Raw genomic sequence first — 24,694 nt, 5'->3', positions numbered from 1 at the left:
CACAGCAAGCTGGGACTAAAATTCTTGCCTTGCAGCTCTGGCTTCTATCACCTGAGCTCAAGGAGAGTTCCTTCTGTTTCTGCTAACGACATTACTAATATTTATTTGTATTATTGTCATGGGGCAGGATCCCATTGTGCTAGGTTCTGTACAAACACAGATCCGAAGAGAAGTAAATTTCCTTTTTGAGCCACCCACTCAAGGCTGCTATCACATGCTCACTCATACATACAGATAGAGCCTGAATCTCCTGTGCCTTGCACATTGTGTAGTCCTTTGCATCCTTTGTAGTCATTTCCACATGAATACGCATTTTGCACAGGTGTAAATGATGGCGCAAGGCAGTGAGAAATCGGATCCAAAACCAGTAATTCGCACCTGCTCCTGTGTTTTTAATCCTGTAACTGCTTCCCTTACTAGTGGCTGGAAGAGTAAAGACCCACTATAACCCTTCCCTGTGAAGCCAGTGATTTCAGAGCCAGATGTTCTCTCCCGTTAATGCTGTGTTGCCAACACTCATGATTTTATTGTGAGTCTCGTGGTCTCTGAGTGCTTCTCTCAAAGCCTCAGTTGCTGGAATGATATTGTAGGAGAACATCAGCTTTCATTTTGTTTTAAAAAAGTAAGTTTCTAGCCCTCCTCGTTGCAGGGAAAAGCTTGAAAATGTGAAGCATGTGCACACCAAAGGCTCAGAAACCAGAAGCCAAAGAAAAAGAACCCAACATTTATTATTATTTTTTAATATCTCATGAATTTTAAAGTTGATCTCGTGATTTTTTGGGGGGAGGGCTGGACTAATTTTTTAACTTTTGGGGGTGGCAATGCTGCTGCAGCATGTGTAACTAGCTAGGTGACAATGGAATTTTTTACATATCTGTCTGCTGGGTCATTACATTTTCTAATACTGCTGTCTGTTTATTTTTCAGTACTCTGTGATAGAACTCCAGGTGGGTATCTCATAACACCTAGATGCTATGGTGATGGATGCTCCAGGATACATACAGAGATAATTTGAGCATTATGTTAAAGATATTCCCTTTGGACAGGGTTGTGTGTGTGTGTTTTGTCCAGTCACTTTTCACAGCAGACATCCCAAAACCTCATGATCAATCTTTTATGAATGGGCAGGTTCTAGAGCTTCAAGCAACCTATGTTGATTCTTGAATTTCATTCCTAGATAAAGGGGGAGGTTCTAGAAGTCAGGACCCTTTATAGTCTCCTTTTAAGCTATACTATGGAACAGAGTTCTGAAGCTTTGAAGACTCCAGCATTTAAAACTTCATATAGTATAAGGTCCAGGCTCTTTAAAATTTGAGGGCAACAATAAGGTAGAACTTTATTTTCGGCCTCTTTAGGACTTAATGGGCAAAGAAACTAAAACCTTTATAACTTTGTGGGTTCTGGGATCTAGAAACGTGGAACCTGAAGAGATTTTTGGGTTATGACCTGCAGTTGGATAGGCCTTGACGAGAAAGAGAAGCTAGTAGACTTAAAACTTTATGAGTTTGACAACTCGGACCATTTTAGAACTTAAGGAGCAAAAGTAGCTAGAATTGTTAGACGGTTCTGGCCGCAGCCTTTCTAAATAAGCAAGTAGGGCCAGTGCTAATGGTGGCTGCCTTTTTTTCTCTCTGAGAGCAGGACCCCAACCGTAACCGGATTGGTCAATGGCTGGATGTGCGACCGAGGCAGGGCATTGTGGATCTCTCCTTCCAGTTAGCTGATGAACCTTCCCTGGGGACTTACACCATCAACGTGGCCAGCACAAAAGCTTCCAGTACCTTTAGTGTTGAGGAGTATGGTATGATGAAACGTGGAGGGGAGAGATCTGAGGAGAGGAAACTCCTATCGATCAATCGGGTTTCTAATGGTCCAAAAAAATGTGACGGCAAAACATTTTCGTCCGAGTAGTGGGTTAATGATCATATACCATCTGAGAGCCAAGATTAATCACATGCCAGTGGAGGAGTCCACACCTGGGGAGGATCGCACCTGATGGGGTGATGCGGGAATCACAGTCAGGACAAGTTGAAATGTCACTTCACCAAGATGCCTAGTTAATACTTGGGCTGGAATAGTATGACAGCAGTGCTGGAAATTCCTCCAACACCATTTCATTGAGGGATCCCAGCAGTGACCTATAGGATACACTCCTCCCCTTGTTCATTCACTCCTGGCCTACACCCCCCCTATACACCCACACACCCTGTTCTCTTGTGAGACCCCTCCCTGAGCCTATATCCTGGCAGCCTGCTCTTCACCTGCTCTCTCTGGCTTTTCCTTCTAGTGCTGCCAAAATTTGAGGTTTTCTTTGAGGGGCCAACTCAGATTTATGCATTGGATAAAACCTTCCCGCTCCACGTGTGTGGCAGGTGAGGAGGCTGCTTTGTGGGGAGGGAGCTGCTAATCAGTGGTCACGCACCCCTTCCCCAAGCCCCTGCCCTTCCCCTGAATCCATCAAAGGAAAGAAATGGGAAAGGAGAAGGGGCAAATGTTGGGTTCCTCTTCAGATACCAAGAGATTCACTGGGTAATGCAAGATCCAAGCCATTGTCTTTCCCTGTGGAAGATCTACATAAATCCAGCTGGAGAGTGGCTCTCGCTCAGAGAGGGGAGCCCTGTGCTAGGCTGGAGAGACTGTCTCCTTGGAAGATACACATGCCCACCTGAAAAGAGCTGGGGTAGGGTGAGGTACACATACCAGGCTGGAGAGACCCTTCTTGACGCGAAGGAACACGCACCATCACTTTTGGGAAGAACACACCACTTCTCATTGCTTAAACTCTGCTGACCGTATTTGCTTCATAGGCGGAGTGGGTGGATTTCACTGGAGCCACAACTGTTAGCAATGGCTAATGCGGGGGTGGGGGAGGGTGGGGAAGGAGGATGAGCGAATGCTCTACTGCTACTTGGATGGTGTAAACTCCACAGAGCGGGAGAAAATGTTCAAGAAGACACTGAATGGGGAGAGCCAGGAGCGAAGGGGTAAATTTCAGGCTGCGTTATGGGGAAACATTCTTATCACTGATTTGCTAGACTGTGACATCATCCCCCCACTCAGAAGTGTGGAAGCCCCAGCTTAGGTTATTTGAAATCAAACTGGGCAAAGCTCTGAAGAAGAGACTGTCACATGGGGATACTGGTACTGACCTCCCTCACAGTGGAGGTTTCATTTGTGAGTGTTTGAGATCCTGAGGAGGGAGGCACCCATAGAGGAGCACAGTGCGCATGCCACCCCACACTCTACGATATTTCTCTCTTTCCTTAGTGTTTCTCTCCTGGTTTTCTTTCTCCTCTGCCCTGCCCCTCACAGGTACACCTATGGGAGAGCAGTGCAGGGCACCGTCCGAGTGACCCTGTGTCAGAAAGCTTGGCGATCCAAGCGGCCCCCAAGACACTTTGGCACAGATATCTGTGAGGAGTACAGTGGCCAGGTGAGCTGGTTAGCCAGATCGGAGAGGGTAAGTGGGTAGGAAGGGAGCACTGTGGAGACAGGGGTGTCAGGGAAAGGGAGGGACAGGAGAGGGCAGCAGCACTGCCCATTCGGTAGCATGGGAAATAGTTGCACAAAGCTTGTGTGGCCCAGTAACTCCTTCCTGTCTCCACTGTCCCTCCACTCAGGCACCGCTAATGCATGCTCCCTTTCCACTTCCAGACCACCAGCAGGGGCTGCTTCTCCACTTCTGTGAGCATGGCAGTCTTTAACCTCACCTCCTACGAGTATGACAGCAAGCTCAGTGCAGACGCCTCTCTGGTGGAAGACGGCACAGGTGAGCACAGATGCATGAGACACGTGGAACCACATGGTACAGGGAAGGGGCCGAGATGGAAGGTATTTCCAGACTGGTCACACCAATGGCGTGGGAGGGGATCAGGAGCTCTTCATCCCTCTTTTTGTCCATTCCTTTCAGAGCGCTGCGTCAAGGCATCAGGAGAGCCAGAGAGCTTTCTGGGCTGCGTGTGTCCTGCAGAGATCTCTGCTCTGAGGCAGTGTTGCTTCACAATGGGGTTGGGAGTAGCTGTGAATGTAGGGAGTGATTTTACAGAGGTGCGTTTGACAACTCTGGGGAAACACGCCATGCTAACAGTCTCCGTGTCTCTGAAGGGTACAGATGCCAAGCAGGAACTGTTTAGCAGGTTCCCACTGGGGGTTACAGGAATAATGAAATGAAATCAAACAAAGGCTGGATAACCAGGGGCCATTCTCTAGGTGGAGTCATTCCCTGGTGCCAGCTTCACTAGCTTTCATCCCTCACCCCACCCTCTCTCCCTTTCACTTAGGGGTGCAAATCAATGCCTCTGGCCAATTCCTCATCTCCAGGACAGCTGGGACTGCCACCTTTGAGAAACTGGATGATTACTACATCCCTGGAGTCCCCTACAGAGGGAAGGTGATTCTCCCCATCTCTTCCCTTCCCCTAGTTTGCAAGTGAATTTAGTGGCTGATAAATTGTGCTGAACCAACACCTGGTGGAGAGCTGACAAGATCTCTTTGTCCCCACTATGTATACAGCTTCCCTCCCTCTCCCCCGTGTCAATGGGCCTTAGTCTTGCTTTAGATGTACTCCCACTAGGCTGGCAGAGAAGTTCATTCAGCATCTGTTCGAGGTACAGCCACCTGTGGGGGACATGTCCCCTCACCCCAAGGTTTTCCGGTGCTCTTTTTGCTCTCTGCACTCTGCAAGAGTTGGGCATTTTCACACCACATCCACCCTCCTTCCCCAGTTTTCTTAGGTAGTTTCACCTCTGATTTCTGCTGAGAGTCAATCAAAGGGGTTAATTAATGCCATTGGCAGATGTAATTGGACCCCTGTCCAATAGGAACTGGACTGACCCCCACCAACTCTTTTCACACAGGCCACCATATAGCTGAGGGTGGACAATTTTCAACCACTCTCAGCTTGGCTGATACTGAATACTTGGCTTTAGAGGTAGGAAAGCTTAATATCCCTTTTGCCTGACATGGCTCCAGACTGGAACCAGTGCCCTAGAGGTGAAAAGAGCCAGCTCCAATTCCCCTGAGCAAGCCAGTGCCCCTGCTCTAGGGCTAGTTTGCAATCAGTGCACTGGAGGTGCATTAATCATGGGCCGGATGCGTAGGACACTAAAGGAGATGAGAGATCTTAGTTTTTATGTCCCTCTGTGGTGCAACCAGATTAAACTACAGGATCATCTTGGGGATATTATGAAAAGCGCAAAAGTTTACCTCGTGATAAGCTACATGGGGCGACGGTTTAACAAAACATACATCACAGATGGCACTGGGAGAGCTTCATTCAACATGGACACAACTGCCTGGAATAGCTCATCGGTCTCTTTGGAGGTAAGTCCAGAAGATTCAACACTTGTGTTCATGAACGTGAAGACCTGGAACCAAACAGCCCAGCCAACACCCCCGAGTCTTGCCCGTGCAGCCCCTCTGCTATTCCAGTCCTGGGCTCCCTACACGGCTCTGGCAATGCGCTTATTAGGAATAGCCTTTCCCAAGGGAAGTGGTGGAAGCCCTATCTCTTGAGACATTTATAGCTGGTCACGAACAATGGCCTAGAGCATAGACTGCCTTGGTGTGGGTTGGGGAGAAGGAGGAGATAAAATGTGACTGTACAGGTCTTCATCCCTAATTTCTGTGTGTCTGTGACCTTATCCTAGGGAAGATTCAAACTGGAGGATCTGGTACAGGAACCTGGGAAGATCAACGTTGGTTATGTGAACACTTACCAGTACCTGCAGCCGTTCCATGTCACAACCAAGAGCTTCCTGAAGATACACCCACTGCCGGGAACGCTGCCCTGCGGGCTGAAGCAGAATGTCCAGGTTACATTTGCCCTCAGCCGGAAGGACCTGGGAGAAGGAGCCAGCCGCATGGATTTCACCTACTATGTGAGTCACAGTGGAGGGATAATCATGAATGGGGAAGGGGAGAGCAGCCCACATTGGGGTGGGATGCTGAGCTGAAGCCTACAGGGAAACACTGTAGCTGTCGCTTAATTTCACACTGAGGGAAAGTGCCAGATGGGCAGGCACTCTGGGTGCTGTATGTGGAGTGGCAGTTCAAACTTCTCCACAACATGACCCTCAGCTGGGCCCTAGGGACATCTCCATGGGTGAGAGAGGAGTTCAGTCTGTGTGGTTTATTCCATCCTTGGCCTTTGCTGAGGCTGCCAACAGTAGGCCACTCAGCGTCAATAGGGATGGTGGGTTTTTCTGATGCACACGCTTCTCTCACTAGGAACTGGACTGAGAACCCCTCATTCCTTTTAGACAGGCTGCCAAAAAGCCACCCAGTGGGAATGACTTCTGGTCACTGTTCATCCAGGCTTGATTAGAGTCTGTTCTCTGGAGGTGAAAGACCCCATCTCCCACACCCTGATCCGTTGACACACTCATCATCCATCCGTTGCCCCTGACCTGGGGTCAACTCATAACTGGTTCCCTTGGGGGGGAAGACTCCTCATCCCATTCCCTGGTCTCCCTGAATCAGCCAGTATCCTAGAGGTGAAAAGACCCTTATCTTAGAGCCTCAGTTCCATCAAGGATGCAACCTGTGTGCTATACTTGGGTGCATGGGGTGGGGTTGATTGCATTCTGAGGATAACAGCATGCAAATTCATCTAGTTTTTCTCCTCTCTTAGGTCACTGGGAAAGTCGGGATTGTCGTCAGGGGCCAGAAGAACATACGGATTGGGAAACTGAGCAGTGAGTTCTGACACTTGGTCCCAGGGCTGATTTAGAGGGTGGAGTTCCTAAAGGGCTCCTGGAGGCCAATGGTCATAGGTTTCCCTTGAAATCTCCCTTGGTTCTGAGTAACCTGGTTCCATGGCTGAGTTATAACACATGGGCAATAGATGAGAGGCTTGTGGGAAGAAATCATAGCCTCTGGGACAAAGGAAATTGAGGATGGAATGATGGAGTGGGGAGGGAGAGAAGGGAGGAGAGACTGAAAAGGATTGAGGGAAGGATAGAGCAGAGAGGAGGACATGGAAAAGAAAGTGGAAGGATAGTGGGAGATGCTTCAATACCACAGGGAAGGGTGCGTTAGACATTCAGGGAGGCAGAGGGGATAGGAGGAGATCTTGGTGGAGTTGTGATGGTAACACTTTTTCTCTTTCCATCAAGCACTGAAAGGCTCCTTCTCCATCCCTCTGACCTTCACCTCTGACTTCACGCCCACCCCTTCATTAGTGGTGTACGCCATCTTCCCCAGCAAAGGAGTGGCAGCCGACAGCATCCAGTTTGATGTTGCCATGTGCTTCAAAAACCAGGTGAGGCTTGCAACTGAGGGGAAAACTGGGGGTGGTGCTGAGGAGGAAGAGCCGGGAGGGATTGGTGCACCTTGGGTAAACCGGAGCCCCAGAGTCTTCAGAGAGGAGAAAATGGGTGCAAGCATTGTGTGAAAATGCAGGTCCCAGGGGCACAGAGCTTCCACAGTGACTGGTCTGCATGAGAGTATTTAGAGTGGGCAAGGCACCAGCTTCATCTAGTCTGGTCTCACTCCTTTTCCTATACCAGATCAGACCATAAGTCTGCCTAATGCAGTATCCCACCTTCCACAGCGCTGAATCATCAAGTCTAGTTTCCTTCATCCAGCCATGGCCACTACCTGCTGTCACAGAGGAAAGTGAGGCACCAGGATGCATGTGGTCAGTTGTGCAGTGCTGTAATGCCATTTACCCCTGGACTTATCACTGCTTTGCCTGTCCCAGCGATCTCTTGCTATCAGAGATGGCTTTTGGGGCCCACAGAATCTGCGTCGAAGGGAGTCAGTGAATCCTGGGGGGAGGAGGCCTCTGTGGGACAGTTCAGAGTGTGAAGTGGGAATCAGCTGCTGTCTCCATGCACTGAGCAGTGCTCTGCTAGCTGTGCCTAGCCTTGGGGCAGAGTTAGAAGACCAAAGGTCTGGGTGAGCTCCACTAAAAAGACCCAGCCACCATGTCTTCCCAACCAAAACACTGGGTAGGGCTGAAAGGAAAGATCCACTGGCCCCACTGCCAGACAGAGCAGAAGCACAGAGAGTGAGTGAACAGAGGAAAGAACTGGAGAGGGTGTTTGCCGTTGGCGAGTGGGGATGAGAAAAAGAAGGGGTGGAGATGGAGGGGTGGGAAGGCCCATAAAGGTAACATCTCTTTTTCTCTTCCACTGTTGCTTGCTTTCCCCATGTGCTGATCAAGGTGAAGATGGGCTTCTCAGCTAAAGAAACTCTCCCAGGATCGACAGTCCAGCTCCAGCTTCAGGCAGCTTCCGGCTCGGTGTGTGCAGTCCGGGCAGTGGACAAGAGCGTGCTCCTCATGAGGCCAGAGAAAGAGCTCACCAACCACACAGTGAGTGACTGTCTGTCCCTCAGAGTCATGCTCACCAAGGACCAGGGATGGATTGAGGAGACACAAAGGGGGAGTGACTTGTGAACCAGCAGGTCTGCAGGGGAATGGGCTGGAGTTGAAAGCTGGGGCTGTGGGGTGAAGGGTGTTTCTGTGCTAGGGAGGGGCAAGTGTGGGACATTTGTCTCTGGGATGGTGTGAGGGTGATAGATACCTGCTCCTCCCTGCCTGGTTCTTTCCATTCTGTTGGTTTCCCTAGGTCTATGAGTTATTCCCTTTCATACACCGCCATGGGTACCCCTACCAAGTTGAGGAATACCCAGATCTATGTGTGCGACTTCCACCTTTATTACCAGTGGTGTCACGGAGGCCTTGGTATCCCTATCAGCCGGATGTCTTTAACCTCTTCAGGGTAATTGTCTCTGATCCTTTCCTGGAATCTGCATGGAAATGGCACCCGGGAAAACACAAGCCAGTGGGAAAGTGCCCTCCCCCAACAGGTTGACTCTCTGCAGTTTATCCCCCTGTGCTTTGCCCAGTCTTAGCTTTAGTGTCCCAAGCGGGGTGTGGTTTCCACCTCATCCCTTGGGGAGACTGTGCCACAAGCTCCTAGCATTCATCGTTACAAGACGCCCCCGATTTCTAGATCATTTTCCTCCAGGGATCAGTGTTATCCCCTTTACTCCTTCCCAACCAATAGCCAGGCAGTAACGCTCGCTGGCTGGGGCAGGGCAGGCGAGGTGGGCACCTCTGAGCGGTGGCAGTAGAACCCAGCACTCCTTGGCAGTGCCACCACGTTGGGCAGGTGACTGGAGTCACTGGACATTAAATGGCCCATCCGAGTCTCCGAGACTCCCCTTTTGACGAGGGGAGAGGACTGGAGGCTTCAGTCAGTGCTTGGGGCTGAGAATCAAATGGGACCTTCAGGAGATTGTCTGGGTGACTCAGTACAGGGCACTCTCCCATTATGTGCAATGCAGCCCCGGGTGCTCATAGATTTGTCACAGCGGGCAGGGCTGTGCCATGATCCTACGAGGCCATGCAGGGGAATCACGGGCAATGAGGCGCAGACCTCTGAACAGCCACAAAGGACCTACGGGGAAGTAAACTGCACCCCAAAAAGAGATGCAGTGATGTGCCGCCCGCCCAGCGCAAGGAGGGAACAGGAGTCTGAGGCGTATCCCCTCCTGGGGCAGAGCAGCCCCGTACCACCCTGGACACAAGGCTGATCCCATCAGCTCAGATTAGATCACTGTTATTAATTAATCTAGCCTTGCCATCTTGCAGCTGCTGCTCTCTTTTTCTTCGTAACAGAGCATAGGCCTGAAAATCTTTTCCAATCTCATGATAAAGAAGCGGACTCAGTGCTATTATCCAGTGGACAACAGGCCAACAGCACCCCCACTAAGGCCCATCAGCATCCTGGGTAAGCTTTATTTATTCCCTCCCTCCAGCTGCTGGATGGGTATCCCTGCCTCTGCCTGGCCAATGGATACTGAGAGAAAACCAGGGCTGAGGCCAAAATCCGGAAGTGGAAGTTGCCCAGTGCTTAGTCCTCAGCACAGGGAGTTCTGAGACCTGGGTTCTCTTCGCATCTGTGCCACTGGCCTGCTGTGTTGCCCTGAGCAAGTCACTCCCTCTGTGTGCCTCAGTTTCCCCATCTGTAAAAGGGGGATAATGATACTGCACTGCCTCACAGTGGGATTATAAGGCTTAAATCATTATTGTTGCAAAGTGCTTTGAGCCCCTTAGTGCTGAGCAATGCAAAGTGTTATAATTTATAATTATAATTAAGTTTACCTGATCTTCTGAGTTGCTATCAAACTATTCTCAAAACTTTGCCCTCTCTGGCCAAGGTAACAGTGATTTCCTTTGTAGCTATTCACTTTGCACTCTCTAAATCTTCTGGCTTCTTCAAATATTTCATGGCTGTCTGTCTCTGCTCTTTCTTTTCAGTATTTCCTTCCTCTTCTCCAAGCTGCTAAACAGATTCTTCACTCTCCCTTTTTCCTTTCTCTTTTGCTTTTTTTTCTTTCTGCTCCTTCAGCAGTCTGGGATGGAGGGGTGGGGGACATCCCAGCAGTCAACTCCCAGCAAAAGAGCCATCCAGAACCAAGACAGATTGAGCACAGATCCCGTTGACCTGGGACAAACTTAAACCACAGATCCATTGTGGGGGGAGCACTGTGGAGAAGCATGATGCCAAGAGGTGGAGATTAGGGTTGGGTGGATTTGTCTCCATGTTCCCTCCCTAGTGCATCTGGGACACTGCGTTAAGGCCCCGGTGACACTTCAGTGGCCTTTGGATCAGGCCCACAATTCAAACACAGTAGGCTGCCAATGGCAGGAGAGCAGTGATGTGACTGGCTGTGCATTGAGGCAGCGGGGCCCACCAGAGGATCACCGTGGCACTTGCAGTTCCCCCAGCATGAAGGGAGGAAAGCCTAGCCGCACCGACAGTGCCCTGGTGCTGTTGGGTAGGCACAGCATAAGCAACCACTGCTAAGGCCACGCTGCGGAGGCCTCCCGTTCTCCCCTTTCCCCAAGGCCCTAGCCTCCCTAGGACAATGCTGCTTTCCTTTCCCCATTTCCCCTCCTTTCCCATAGGAGATTCCATCACCCCAGCCCAATCCCAAGTGCATCCCTCTGCCAGGCTCTTCTTTCCAGGTCCCAGGCACAGCCTAGCTGCCAGCTATCTCTCACCATGTGCCCCATGCTGGGAACACCCACTGCCCCTAATGGGTGCAGCACCCACCTACTTGTCAGTGAGGGGCAGGGCTCCTTCTCAGCTTTGGCACTTAAAGAGTCAGAAGCAGCTCCAAGTAACAGGCCATATAATCCTTTTGGGGGCATTGCGTAGAGACTAATGGAGGGCCAGTCCCCAGGACCAAGTGTGGCTTTGTCCTGAATCTTCCATCTCCAGTGTCAGACTAACCCCTCACTCACAGAGTATCAGCCCTGGCACCCTCCCTCAGCCAGCTGAACTGGCCATCCCAGTGCTGGACAGTCTGTGGCTGAGGGGGCTAACTTGCCCAAATCCTGATGGGGAATCTGTATTCTTTGTTTCAGAGGCTCCTCCAGAACCCGCTATCCCAGGGAGAGTTCGCCAGTATTTCCCTGAAACCTGGCTCTGGGATTTGATCTCTGTCGGGTAGGTATTGGCAGCTGGATGAATGCCATGGGGGCTGAAGGGAAACTGTGCCCTTTCTTGTTAAGTCTGGGTGATTTCTCCCCAGTGTTTGTATTAAAAGCCAGACCTAGGAATTCTAAAAACCCCAAATGGAAAAGATTTACCAGTCCCTCCATTGTCCCAGCCAGTACAGGTTAGTTCTCACAACACATTCTCCAGAGCATTGTCTAGTCCTGGTTGATGGTGATTCAAGCAATGGAGTTTCCACTGCTCCATTTGGGGAAGTTTTCTCCCAATCAGTAGATCCTAAGTGTTAGGGAATATTTCCTGATCTACATCCAGAATCTCTTGCTTTGCTCAGTTTCTATCACATTTCCTCCTACATAATCTCTCTGTAGCCTCCTGAACCTATCTGGTCTTTACACACCTCCATGATCACAGACAGTTATCACCCCTTTGTTGTCCTTAGTCAAGCAAGACACATTGCTCATAACTCTCATGGCAGGTCCCTTCTATCCATATACCAGATGTAGCAAAGGAGTCACTGTTGACTCTTGAGAGTAGATCAAATGTATTTATACTGACACTAAACACCTATTTTTGTACCAGAGCAAGGGGTAGTCTCCTTTGGCCTTTCTCTTTGAAACAGAAGGGTTTGCTGAGTGTGGATCACATGATTAGACCCACTGCAGAGGAAGCAAAAGCCCAAATCCAAAGATTCCCCAAAGATCTTTGTGGAGAGGGGCCTGAATTCCCCCCACTTGGGTCTGAATTTTGTAGCTGAACCCTATATTTGTAATGTGCCAAACCAAAATCCAGCTCAGAACTTGGGGAGCAGGGTTCAGCTCTTACCGCACTTAGCACAGAAAAACACTGCTTTTGGTTCAAGACCAAGCATCCCCACTCAGTGCGCATCCTCTACTTGGTTCAACACCAAGTTCTCAACTCGGTAGACACTCCCAGCTGAATTCAAAGTGTGGCTCCCACTCCCAGTATCTTTGGGTTGGAACCTACAAATCTGGAGTGTGCCAGGAAACCTTTCTAACAATGAGGGTCTGCTGGACTATAGCAGAGTCTCCTCAAGGGAGGGGATGGAAGCTCCATCACTGAGGACATTTAAAACGAGCCCTGGACAAAACCTTGGAGAACAGACTGTAGGGAACCGTCCTGGGCTGGGGGATGGCCCAAAGATGGCCCAGTACAAAGTCTCTTTCCATCTCTTTTTCATTCCTAGGGAGGGCTAATATCAATGGACTAGAGCCAATGGACTAGAGATTAGGGTTACTGGCTGCTCCATAATATCAGGATTGCGACTGCACACACTGAGCCTGGGACCCTGCTTTTTCCCCATTGTAGGGTGGTGGGTTAAATTGCTTTATGTGATGGCTCTCCCCTCTCAGTCCCACTGGAAACAGGGACATCCCAGTTACGGTGCCTGACACCATCACCGAGTGGAAAGCCGGGATGTTCTGCATGGCCAGGCTGGGCTTTGGACTCGCCTCAACCACAAGCCTTGTGACATTCCAGCCCTTCTTCGTGGATGTGACGCTGCCATACTCTCTGGTCCGGGGAGAGACCTTCACCCTAAAGGCCACCGTCTTCAACTACCTGAGGCAGTGCATCCAGGTGAGTGCCCCGCCACGACACGTGGCAGCATGCCCGATGTAGCAGTCCGTGCATCCAGAAGCTGGGCTTTCCAAGGCTGCGCTAATCACTTGCCTACCTCTGTCGCTCGCTCAGATCCAAGTGTCCCTGGCTAAATCCCCAGACTTCCGGGTGGACTTGTGCAGGAGCTGCAGGTACGTCCACTGCCTGTGTGTAGAAGAATCCAGAACCTTCTCATGGAGCGTGACAGCCACAACATTGGGTAAGGCAGGGACAGTGGTGGAGGGGCGGGTAAGTCCATGACCACTGGACTGTGACGAAGAGGGCCTGGGTGGCACACGGAGATTGGGGAGTGTTATATGGAGCCTTTATATAGGTCCCCACTTGGCTCTCAGTCCAGTCCCTAGTGGGACAAGACACAAAACCACCTTGACACTAATTGCCTCCCCCATCTGTTGACAGGATGGATAGGGTTTGGAGTCCCTCTCTTATGCCCCTCGAAGGCGAGGCAGACTCTTATTGGCCTGGGGTAGGGAGAGGCGCACAGGTACATGCAGGGCAAGCTCGCATTGTTGCTGCCATTCTGGACACAGCCTGTCAATAAAGAGGGTCTCCAGTTTCCAAGGAGCTGCTGAGTCTTCCCTCTCCACCTGCATTAAAGTGCACTTACCCTTTACAGTGATATTCTTAATGGGCCAAAATCACTCCTGGTGTAACATCACTGAGTCACTTACACCAGGGGTCAGTGATGCTGACTAGTCAGCTAGACCAGCTGGCCGATCCAGACCAAAGAGACCATTCAGACTATCAGGACCAACTAGAGTAAGACCTTCTAGCCCAAGACCTTCTAGCCTCCGCCTGATCAGCATCAGCAAAACGTCAGCTGGAGCACATGGCCTCAGCCTGGCACTGGTTGTGAGAAACAGACACTGTTCAATATGATTGACAGGGACGGCGAATATTAAGGTCAGCACAGTAGTGATGGACAACACGCCACAGTGTGGAGGCAGGAGAACCTTCCCCCCAGCAATGCCACGGAAAGATACACTGATCAAGCCCCTGTTAATCCGGGTCAGTATGAGGCCAGGCTTCCCTCTGTCCCTTACGATTTAGGATCGTGGGTCACCCCATCTCCATCGTTGAAGGGAGGGGGGAGAGTTTGGAGAACAAAGTTCTCATTCTGTGCCATTAGCTGGAGCCAGCATCCCAAAGCCTTTGCACCAGTCACTGCTGTCGCCTGCGCTCCTCTAACGCTCCTGCTTATACCCTCCCCGCTGCACCATTTCCCATGCCACCCTGCACGCCATACCCACACTCCTGTCTGTGCCATTCTCCATCAGACCCCAGCTCCGGCATGTGATCACAGACCAGGGTGGTGCCTCCTTCTAGGTTTGTTCCTCTGGCTCCCCTGACCGGACTGGGACTGGAACACTGGGCTCCTTGTGGAGGGGGGCTCCAGCCCAGCCCTATAGGGATAAAAGGAGAGAGACCCCAGCCCGAGGCTAATGGGGGTAAAGCTCCTGACAGCTTGGGCACAACCCCTTGAGACCTGCAATCACACATGGATTTTGCAGCTGTTTGGAAATCTTGTTTGTAACCCTGTTTGTCCCCTCCAATGCCCCTGTCTCTGCTCCAACAGCCAGAGGGAGTGCTCGTGGAGAAGGCTCACAGCTGCCGGCTGTGCCCTAGAGGAGGTAGGAGAGCTGCACCGGAGGGGTCTCAGGAGCCTTGTCCCTGCTTTGATTGGTGGCCGGGAATGGGGCTGGTGTGCAGGGATGGCAGATAAAGGAATATGTAAAAATGTATTTCTTATTCGGCGTGGTGTATCGGGACAGGAAAAGACAAAAAATAATCCCTCTCATTGGCATCCCACTGCGTCTACCACGCAGCCTGGGAGAGAGCACCCTCTGCTGAGCCACCCACCCGGCTCCCTCTAGCACAGCGCCCTCTAGCTCCACACTGACTCAGAGGGAAGAACCCCCCACCCCTCGAGTCCCCCCCATCCCTCCCTGCAGCATTCTAGGTTTTCCCCAGGAAGATGCCCAGCCAAGTGGTGACCAAACTTAAATCTATATGCTTGGAGTTTGGGGTAATGGCTTTCGTATTCGGATGCCATTTTATCTCCGTAATCACTCTGCCAGTGCCTTGTGAAGAGTTAGTACAGGATTTACTGCTGTAAAGGGGATCACTAAGGGCTGTTGGTGAGGGATCTGATGGAATAGGTGGGGCTAGCCAGGTGAAAATGAGCAAAGGGAGGTAAGTTTTTAGAGGTTTTTAAGGTCGGTCTTGACAAAGCCTGGGCTGGGATGATTTAGTTGGGGATTGGTCCTGCTTTGAGCAGGGGATTGGACTAGATGACCTCCTGAGGTCTCTTCCAACCCTGATATTCTATGATTCTAAGATAGACAGGGTGATAACAAAGCTGGGAGAGTCTCCCTTAGAGGAATGTTGGGAGCTCCATCACTGGGAAATTTTTAAAACTGGGACTAGGCAGAGCCCTGGAGGGTGGACTGCACTGGCCAGGATGATGGGGGAGATTGATGTATTGCTTACCACCTTGTCTCCTTGGTTGGAGTCATACAGCTTGATTTCTAATGCTGTTTCTTTAATGTGTGATCATCAGGAAATACAGTCAAAGACCTTGTGTCCCTCACCCTCCCTGCTAATGTCGTGAAAGGATCAGCCAGAGCTACCATCTCTGTCCTGGGTAAGTTGCCCCAGGGTGTGAGCTCACTGACTCCTGTTACAGACAAACAGGTGCTGAGCTGGGCAGCCATGTCCCATTAGTGACAGGGGAAGCCTCAAAAGATTTGATGCTTGTTTATTAGTGAATCTCTGCAAGATTTTCCAACCACCTTGTTTCAGAAGTTCTAGATTGGCACCCCAGCTTTAAAGAGGAAGGGAGTGTCCTGGGGGAAGATCCCCTGCACCTTCCTGAGCAGGACTTTGGAACAAAGAGGCTGCCCGCAGAGAATCCAGGCCAAGGCCTACACTGAGCCCAGTGCCGGCTGGAACAGGACTTTGGGAGCCTGGCTGGGATATACTCAATAATGCTCACAGCCGTGTACCACACTGCTGAGTTTCACAGCTATAGTGCAGCCTTGCGGTGGAGAACAGACTGGCCTTGGCTGGAATGAAGAAAAAGGGGATTCTTTACTGAGGCTGCTGGACGCAGCCAGACCCTAAAGGTTCTCTCTGGCTCTGACTTGTGGATTCATTCATAGACTATGCTGCCTAGTGTAGCAGGACTACTACAGGGCCTGGCCTGGACCAGGCAGTCATGGCCCGGGCTCCTGACTGCACTAGAAGAGACTTAACTTCAGAAAGCCCCTGAGATATTACAGAGAACAAGGCTTTTCCCCCTCATATTTACAGCATTTTTCACTTCCCGTGAGGTAAGAACAGCTCCCGTCCTGTTTGGATTTCAGTCTTCTGAGCTGGCCAGATAAGATTGAGGCAACTGCAGTGATGAAACAGAATGACACCCGAGCTGCCACTGACCTACTAACACTATCTGCTTGCCTCAAAGGCCAGGAAAATCTCAGGCCCTGCAAGAATGCCTCTGGGTTACTCTCCCTGTGTAACATGGTCACCTGTCAGCACAGCCAGAGAAACAGCCCCACTGGTGTCCTTTTACAAGCAGGGCTCATTGTCATTAGCGTTCAGCTCAGCTTTTTTAACTGGAGGATTGAGGCAAAGGTTTTCAGTCGGTTCGCACTCTATCCAACCTGTGTTGTTCTCCCCAGGTTAGGCATTTGCCAAACACCCATAACGTCCCGTGACTGAGTCCCCCTCCTGCATCCCCGCAGCCATAGCGCTCATCCTGGTAATTAAAGATTGAGCTGTCAGATCCGGACTGGGCACCCCAGGTCGTTTTGAATGATCAGCTGCAAGAAAGCATTTAAGATTGCACTGAAGGCTCTTTTTTTGCCTCCCCCCCGGCAGGGGACATCATGGGGACAGCACTGCAGAACCTGGACCGGCTGGTGCAGATGCCCAGTGGCTGCGGGGAGCAGAACATGGTGCTGTTCGCCCCCATCATCTACGTGCTGCAGTATCTGGAGAAGACGGGGCAGCTGACCCCGGAGATCAGGGAGAGGGCGACGGGATTCCTGCGCAGCGGCAAGTATCCTGAGCCCAGCTCCAATAGTGTCCAATCTGGCACCGGCCACGCCAATAGCCCCTCTCCTGCACCTACCCTGGAACTACCGGCCTTCACCCTGGCACAGCTGTGCAGTATATGAGTTTTCTTTCCCCTCTCCCCAGGGTACCAGAGGCAGCTCCTATACAAGCACAGCCATGGTGCATACAGCGCCTTCGGGGAGCACGATAGAGAGGGGAACACGTGGTAAGAGCTGGTGCCTTCCCTTGCTTCCGATGCTCAGCCTGAACAGATGCGAGCTACTACCACGGGGGAAAGATCCTCTGATACACACATGCCTTCACTGGGAGCAGTGACGCTGAGAAAGACCTAGTGAGAGCAGATTAGATAGGAGTTGGCAATGTGATATGGCTGCTAGATGGGCAGTGTGGTTTTGGGTGGCACACACAAAGGCATCGCCCCATGGAGCAGGGCGGGCGTAGGGAAAGCTAATGCCCCTCTCTATAGCTCTGGGCATCCCAGGGGCTGGAAGTCATTGACTGACTTAGAGAGCTCAGAGAAGAGAAACCAGACTGATCAGGTGGGTGGAGGAGAAATGGAAATTGCTGAATCTGCCTGGCTTGGCTCTGTGATGCCATAATCACCCCCCGCCCCCAGCCCCCTTAGACAACTGCCCACAGGTATCTGCAAGACATAAACAAGAAGGAGAGAGAGGGATTAGTGGTTGGAGGCATGACAGGCTACCTGGGGATCATGGGATGGAATTAAGAAAGGGGGAATATAGATTGAAGATTAGGAACTCTTCCTGGTAGTGAGAGGGGGGAACTGATTCCCAGGAGAGGAAAGCAAGGGCCCATCACATCGGACTTTTCCAACTAGACTGGACAAAGTCCTAGAACATGTGCTATAGGGAGGCCATGCTGAGTTGGTCCTACAGAGAAGGGCTGGATAGGCCCAAATGGGGAACTTCTACCTCTCACTTTCAATACTGTATGAATCAGATGGGCCAAAGTCATTCTTGGTATAATGGTGCTGAGTTAAATTCTGCTGGGGAGGAATTTAAGCATTTGCATCTGTGTGTCTGTCTGTCTCTCCCCATGCCCCCCCATCCTCACCTTCCTAGGCTGACGGCATTTGTGGTTAAGAGTTTTGGACAAGCCAAAAAATCCATCTTCATAGATGACAAGAACATTCAAGATGCCCTGAAATGGCTGGAGCTTCACCAGCTCCCCAGCGGCTGCTTTACCAACAAAGGGAGGTTCTTCCACTCTTCCATGAAGGTAAATAGCAGCCAAGCCAGACAGGAGAGCTGGGGAACTGAGCACACATGGGCAGATGCTGTGACAGCAAAGGAGTGTGGGGGCCAAGGAGAATCCTGGGAGATCAGCCCTGGGATTCCTCTCACCAGCACTATAGTGAACAGAGTCTGGGGTAGATCCCTTAGGATTCTTACAGGGAACACACCCCAAGGAGTCACCTCCCCAACCCTAGAAACCCCTTTAAATAGGAAAATGGGTTTTGGCTAAGCCCCTGGGCACGCCATTAGAATGACATCTGATTGCTAACTGTGCTGTGTGTCCACTCTCCCATCTCTCTGTGTGCTGGTACTTCCCGCAGGGCGGTGTGAATGATGAGATCTCTCTGGGGGCCTACATCACTGCAGCACTGCTGGAGCTGGGGCAGCCACTCAAGGTGAGCCCGTCAGCCTCATCCCCCATCTCTCACTTTCCTCCTCTAGGGCCCCAGCTGGGCGCTGCTGTGAGGAAGCTGAGCAGGCTGGACTCCCTCTGGGCGGGCACTGGCGGGGCACTGCTTTAGAGAAGCTCGCACTGCTGCAACCGTTTCTGTGGCTGGGCACCAAGAGGGCAGGGCTCTGAGGGTGTTCCCCTGCTGGCATCTGCCAGGCCAGGTGTTGATAAGGCACTGCCTGGAGGAAGCTCACACGCAGCATAATTGGCATGGCATGACAGAGCAGTGGGGGCTAGTAACACAGGCATCCCTGTGCATCTCCAGGGCAGGCGCCTTGTAGAGCTGTTGCAGTGTAGAGTTAAAGTCCGGTCAGTGGGGCAGATTCTGCTCTGTTACACAAGTGTATCTGGAGTAACTCTACTGGCATTCGTGGAGTTACACCCGTTTCCCAGGGATCAGAGTCTGGCTCATAGTGTTACTCTGTCAGTGCAGTCTCAAGGGGTCTCATTCATCCCAGGTGTAAGCCCGCTGAAGTTGGTGCAATTGTCCTCACATTCATACATGGCCCTAGCTAGCCTGCAGATAAAGGCATACCAGCTGTCTGAGATGTGACCTCTGTGTGGGCAACTTCTCACGCACAGGGCAGCATGGTGCAGGCGGCCTTACGTTGCCTCATTCACGCCGTTCACAATGTCACCAATGTTTACACGGAAGCTGTGTTGGCCTACGCCTTCGCCCTGGCTGGGGACTATGAGGTGACCCAGGAGCTGCTGTACAAGCTGGATGAACAGGCCATCAAATCAGGTACTGGGTTCAACTGGCAGCTCTTTAGGGCAGGGATTGTTGTCTGATTTGCTGGGAGCAAAAGCAGCATACACCTGCCCAGCACGGTGTGGTCATTCGGCAGCAGCAGCTCTGGTCAAGCTCTGTGGGGTTTGAAGTCTGTAAAGCCAGGCAGGCTGCTTTGTGAGGGACTGAACAGGGACTTAGAAGGCTGCTTTCATGGCCTTTATACAGGGGCAGTAACTGCACTGCAGGATCAAGGAGTTAGACCTGGTCAGACATACTCAGCACTAAAACCTAACATGCACACGCAAATGGCAAAACTCTCACCGACTTCAATGGGAGCAGAGGTAAGCCAGGGCCGAGTGCTTTTGAACCCCCCCACCCCCCGATTACAAACGCTCTGATTTTGTAGGATATTTAGGGCCATTGGAGCACTTCCAGGAGCTGGTCTCCTGCTGGCTGGCTATCCAGTCACAGTGAATATGGTAACAGGCTACCGTACGTGAAGGGTGTGATCATGAAGAAAGAAGAGGAAGCGGATTGTGGGGGTGGATCTCACGGGCTGCCATAGAGCAACGGGGGGCATTCCAGGTTGGACATTCAGGAAACACTTCCTAACTCAGAGGAGTCTGTGAGAATGAGCAACTTTCTTCAAGGGAAGGAGTGGAACACTGAGATCTAGGACTGGACAAATCCCCAGAGCAAAAACTGTAGGGAGCAATCCTGGGTTGGGCCCTTGCGGACTACTGGGATGATTCCTTTATGGCTTTCCCCATCTCTGGAGATGTGCTTTCCCCCATGTAACTCGTGTGTTATTTTTTCCTTCCCTAGGAGGCCAAATCCACTGGAGCCCCAAGCCCAGCTCCCCAGCTGCCACAGATTTCTGGCCTAGGACTCAGTCAGTGGATGTTGAGCTGACAGCCTACGTGCTCCTGGCTTACCTCTCCAAACCACGCATAAACGCGAGGGACATGGCCACTGCTGCCGGCATCGTGGCCTGGCTGGCCCGGCAGCAGAACGCCCGCGGAGGGTTTGCTTCCACACAGGTGATGACTGGCTCCCATCAGAGACAGAGCCCCCCTCCCTCCCGGGCATTGGGCAGGCTGTGGCCCCTGCTGCACTCAGGAACAGAGAATCCTTTGGGGAGCGCTCCTGTACTCAGGCAGAGGGAGGAGAAGCCTAGCGCTCGTACCCAGGGGTGCAGATCCCACTGCACTTGGGGGCTGGAGGGGGGGGGATTCCCCAGGTGCACAGAACCCTCCCTGTGCCCACAGGGTTTGACACAAACAGTGAGGTAGCTGTCTCTCCCTCGCCAGGACACGGTGGTCGCACTGCAGGCCCTGGCTAAGTACGCAGCCCGGACGTTCAGCACATTGGCACAGGTGACAGTGACGGTGAAGTCTCAGAGGAGCTTTGAGAGGAAGTTCCAGGTCACCCACAAGAACCGGCTGCTACTGCAGCACGCGCTGCTGACGGAAATCCCCGGGGAGTTCTCAGTGCAGGCCCAGGGCAGCGGCTGCGTCTATGCCCAGGTGAGTCACGGGGAAGTGTGTCTGAGACAAGGGGGAAGTGTTACTGGTGGAGTGTGGGAATTCTGCCGCTTCCCTCTGCATGGAATTTCGGATCTGTCACTTCCCCTTCTCTCACTCCTCTGCAGACGGTGCTGAGATACAACGAGCCTCCTCCACGGGTCTCCATGACATTCTCTCTGCGCGTCACCACGCAGCTGATGGACTGCGCCCAGGGCAATGCGCGCTTCCTCACCGTCCGCATCCACGTCAGGTGACCCTGCGATTCCCCCCATGTATACATCACTCACCTGGGACGCAGCCCCTGTCTGGAGCAGAGCAGGGAGTGTCAGAGCTGGGCAGGGGTTCAGGCCACCTGGGGGGGCAGGGGTGATACAGAGAGCTTTGGCAGCTGGGAACAAGGCAAGCCAAAGGGCTGGGGTGCTCATCCGTGTGGGGAAAGGACAGCAGGGAGGGATGGGGAGGAAGGTCAGGACCAGGTGCCTGGCAATGGGGTGGGACAGTGTGAGGGTCCTGTAGCTTTATCCAGCTGGGGGAGGAGCCTGATAGGTACAGAAAAGGGAATCTCTGAGGGATACTCAAGAGGCTGGGGCAGCTCAGAGCAGCGTGATCCCATTAGCCCCCAGATCTTCGAATGCCAAGACCTCATCTCCCTGCCAGGACGCTGGGCACCAGTCCCTGTGCACAGGAGGGCTAGTGCTGGTGAGGACTGATGGGGAGGAAATGTTACAGCCTCATTTAGCCCCGGCTCACAGTCTGACCATCTGCCTACTCCCAGCTACATCGGGAGCAGAGTCACTTCCAACATGGTGATTCTGGAGGTCTCCCTGCTGTCTGGATTCAGTCTGGCTTCAGGCTCCCACACATCGGTAAGGAATCTTGGCATCAGAATGGGGGCCATGGCAAAGGGTGAGGTGGTGAATCACTGGTGGGATCTGTCCTTGCTGAGAGGGGAGGGAGCTTCCACAGACAGAGGCTCTTAGACAGCTGTGAGGACCCTCACTCAGCTGCCCCTGCAACCCCCTGTAAGACTTGGAGCCTTTGAACCACCTTGGGCCACCACTGATCTCTCTCTACACACTACTCCCAGGCTGCCTAGCATCCGGGAATCTAGAGCCTCCCCTCCCCTGTGTCTGGAGCAGTACTAGCATTCATGAGCTGGGCGAGGAGTCAGACCAAACAGTAGCTGGCCTGATTGTGAATCAGAGCTCAAGTCCAGCAGGCAGACCCAGAACTGCTCCAGCTGCTGCTGGGAGGATTTACAGACTGACACCCAAGACGGGGTCAGTCACGTACAGCATATCCATGCCCTTCGCTGCTGGGATGGGGAGATTGTCCCAGCTCATTTGGAAAGCATCCAGGCAGGACCCTGCTCTTCCCTAGGCCTGCAAGAATTATCATGAATAAAGCACACATTTTTAACAGTAACAATAATGAACCACTGGAACAAGTTACTGGCAGTCATGATGGGGTCTCAATCACTGACCATGTTTAAATCAAGATCTGCTCTAGGAATTATTTTGGGGATGTTCTATGGTCTGTGTTGAGGTCACAGTGGTACCTTCCGGCCTCGGAATCTATGAATAAACTCTCCACGAGGGGACGTCTGAGGAAATGAAACCTGACATAAGGGCAGGGGCAGGGCACTTCTCACACCATTCCTCCGAACCTATAGACCCGGTCACACTCTCTTCCCTGCGGTGAGGAAGAGGAGCTCAGAAATTCTCTTATCTCCTGTCTCAGCTGCAGCAGAGACCCCTCGTTAGGAAAACGGAGGTGAAAATTGATGCAATCTTCATTTATCTAGAGAAGGTAAATTTGAGCAAGAGCTTTTGGTTTGGACAAGAAGTGGGGGTAGCTGAGCTGCAGGGCAGGACTGAGGGGCATTGGCAGAGCTGTGTGGGGAGCCCAGGACTGGAATAGCAGGGGGGCTGCAGGGCAGGACTGAGGGGCATTGGGAGAGCTGTGCAGTGGGGAAGCTTGTATAGCCCTGTCACTCTGTCGGGTGTTTGCCAATCCTAGTAGCTGCTCCTTTTCTAAAGTCCTGACTCTCTAACAGCCTGGAGCGCTGCAAGTGGAGAAAGTCATGTCAAGCCCTGACCAAAGCAGCTGTGTAACTTCTTTCTGTCTATCCCTCCCTTTCCCTGCTGGTCTCCCTCCTATCTCCACAAGCTGAGCGATGAGTCACAGACCTTCGTCCTTCAATTGGAACAAGAGATCGAGGTGAAGGGCCTGAAACCAGCCAACATCAAAGTCTATGACTACTACCAGCCAGGTGGGTGGTGGTGGCTGCTGTGTATCCAGGCAGGGAGCTGAGGCTCTTCCTGGCCTCCAGGCTGTGGCTGAAGGGAGCTGGTGTGAGACTCTGCACCCTCTCCCCTGGGTGTAATTCTGGCTTTCTTGTTTCCCATTGCAGAGGAGCGAGCCCTGGCTGACTATAATGCTGTCTGCAGCTGAGGTAGGTGTGAGCTCTGGCCCACAGTGAGGCTAACCAGTCGCTCGGGAGCTGACAGCTGGGGCGGGGTGGGTGAGAGTGGATGTCTGGGGTGGGATATGATGGGAATCCAGAGGGCAGGAGATGCCCCAGGAGACAGTGGGGTGGCTGCTAGGTAGTGGGGAGCACTGGTCAGGACACAGTGAGGAAGCCACTGCAGGGGACTGGGGAAGAGGGGCTGAGTGAGGGTTGGAAGAACCTCTCTGTTGTGCTTGGAGTTGAAACCCTTGTGGTGGGAGGGAGGAGTTGTGGGGAGGCAGGAGCCCTGCTTGTCATGGGGCAAATAGGGAGCAGCAGCTGGGATGGTGCCACCTTGTCTAGGGGGAGAAGGAGGGATCCGGCCTTTGGAGTGGGGCTGAGGTATTTGTCCCCGCCTCCTGGTGGTTCCTGCAAGCAGTGCACATGCCAGGCAGCTGTAGCTGGCTCTGTGCAAGCTGCCTCTGAAGGAATAAAATGGAGCCTCACTCCAGGAAGCACTTCACTGGGGCTGGATCTAAGACAGAACTCTGACCAAGGAGCTCAGGAGCCCACCTACTGCTGGCCAAGGCAGGGCCTGCCCCAAAGCCCACTGAGGCCAAGGGGAGTGGTTGGGCTGGATCACACCCGTCCTGCCTGTCCCTCCTGGCTCTAACACAGCAGCCCAGCTGCTTTCCCAGATGATACCAAGGGGGACAGAATCGCCAAGTGTTTGGGGTGAACTGCTGCCCCCTGTCTGCTGGGTAATGGCTCTGCCCTGTCTTTCAGCACAGGGGGAGGAGGCTGGATGGAAGCAAGGCATCCAGCAGTGACTCCCACCACAGCTCAGTGAGATTCCTGCAGCCTCCTGCTGGGAAGTGGGGAAGGCAATGGCTGTGCTACAGTGTGGGGAACCTGTGAGGGATTCACGGAGGAGCTTCTGGCTGGGGAGACTGGATTAGGGCTTCCTTCCCTGCTCACAGTCCCTGTCTGACTTTCCTTTCCAGGGGGAGGGTGTCTTTGGCTTCAAGTCAATTTAATCTGGGGACTTGCCCCAGGAAAAGAATTAAAACAATTGCATGCAAGGTTG

At 52.3% G+C, this 24,694-nt stretch overlaps 1 protein-coding gene across 1 annotated transcript in view; it reads left to right on the top strand.

Annotated features, from left to right (window-relative positions):
- LOC311520957 (alpha-2-macroglobulin-like protein 1) overlaps positions 1-24,471 on the top strand; it is a gene marked incomplete at its 5' end in the record, with an annotated part of 29,364 nt that extends 4,893 nt beyond the window's left edge. The window contains 29 exons of the mRNA XM_084628969.1: positions 1,642-1,801; positions 2,288-2,372; positions 3,313-3,433; positions 3,655-3,769; positions 4,281-4,390; positions 5,155-5,322; positions 5,649-5,879; positions 6,632-6,695; positions 7,116-7,261; positions 8,168-8,317; positions 8,574-8,726; positions 9,629-9,740; positions 11,384-11,465; positions 12,845-13,070; positions 13,185-13,311; positions 15,673-15,756; positions 16,995-17,171; positions 17,316-17,397; positions 18,275-18,431; positions 18,769-18,843; positions 19,482-19,644; positions 20,458-20,672; positions 20,943-21,158; positions 21,284-21,408; positions 21,934-22,024; positions 22,899-22,967; positions 23,328-23,430; positions 23,572-23,613; positions 24,394-24,471. Coding sequence (XP_084485095.1) covers positions 1,642-1,801; positions 2,288-2,372; positions 3,313-3,433; positions 3,655-3,769; positions 4,281-4,390; positions 5,155-5,322; positions 5,649-5,879; positions 6,632-6,695; positions 7,116-7,261; positions 8,168-8,317; positions 8,574-8,726; positions 9,629-9,740; positions 11,384-11,465; positions 12,845-13,070; positions 13,185-13,311; positions 15,673-15,756; positions 16,995-17,171; positions 17,316-17,397; positions 18,275-18,431; positions 18,769-18,843; positions 19,482-19,644; positions 20,458-20,672; positions 20,943-21,158; positions 21,284-21,408; positions 21,934-22,024; positions 22,899-22,967; positions 23,328-23,430; positions 23,572-23,612 — 3,648 coding nt within the window. The 3' untranslated portion in view covers position 23,613; positions 24,394-24,471. The remainder of the gene's footprint in view (positions 1-1,641; positions 1,802-2,287; positions 2,373-3,312; positions 3,434-3,654; positions 3,770-4,280; positions 4,391-5,154; positions 5,323-5,648; positions 5,880-6,631; positions 6,696-7,115; positions 7,262-8,167; positions 8,318-8,573; positions 8,727-9,628; positions 9,741-11,383; positions 11,466-12,844; positions 13,071-13,184; positions 13,312-15,672; positions 15,757-16,994; positions 17,172-17,315; positions 17,398-18,274; positions 18,432-18,768; positions 18,844-19,481; positions 19,645-20,457; positions 20,673-20,942; positions 21,159-21,283; positions 21,409-21,933; positions 22,025-22,898; positions 22,968-23,327; positions 23,431-23,571; positions 23,614-24,393) is intronic.
- Positions 24,472-24,694: the final 223 nt, after the last annotated feature.

The sequence above is a fragment of the Lepidochelys olivacea genome (genome assembly GCF_965140295.1).
Source record: "Lepidochelys olivacea isolate rLepOli2 genome assembly, chromosome: 1".
Taxonomy (NCBI): Eukaryota; Metazoa; Chordata; order Testudines; family Cheloniidae; genus Lepidochelys; species Lepidochelys olivacea.
The sequence above is the reverse complement of the archived record's forward strand: the minus strand, read 5'-3'. Positions and strand labels throughout refer to the sequence as shown.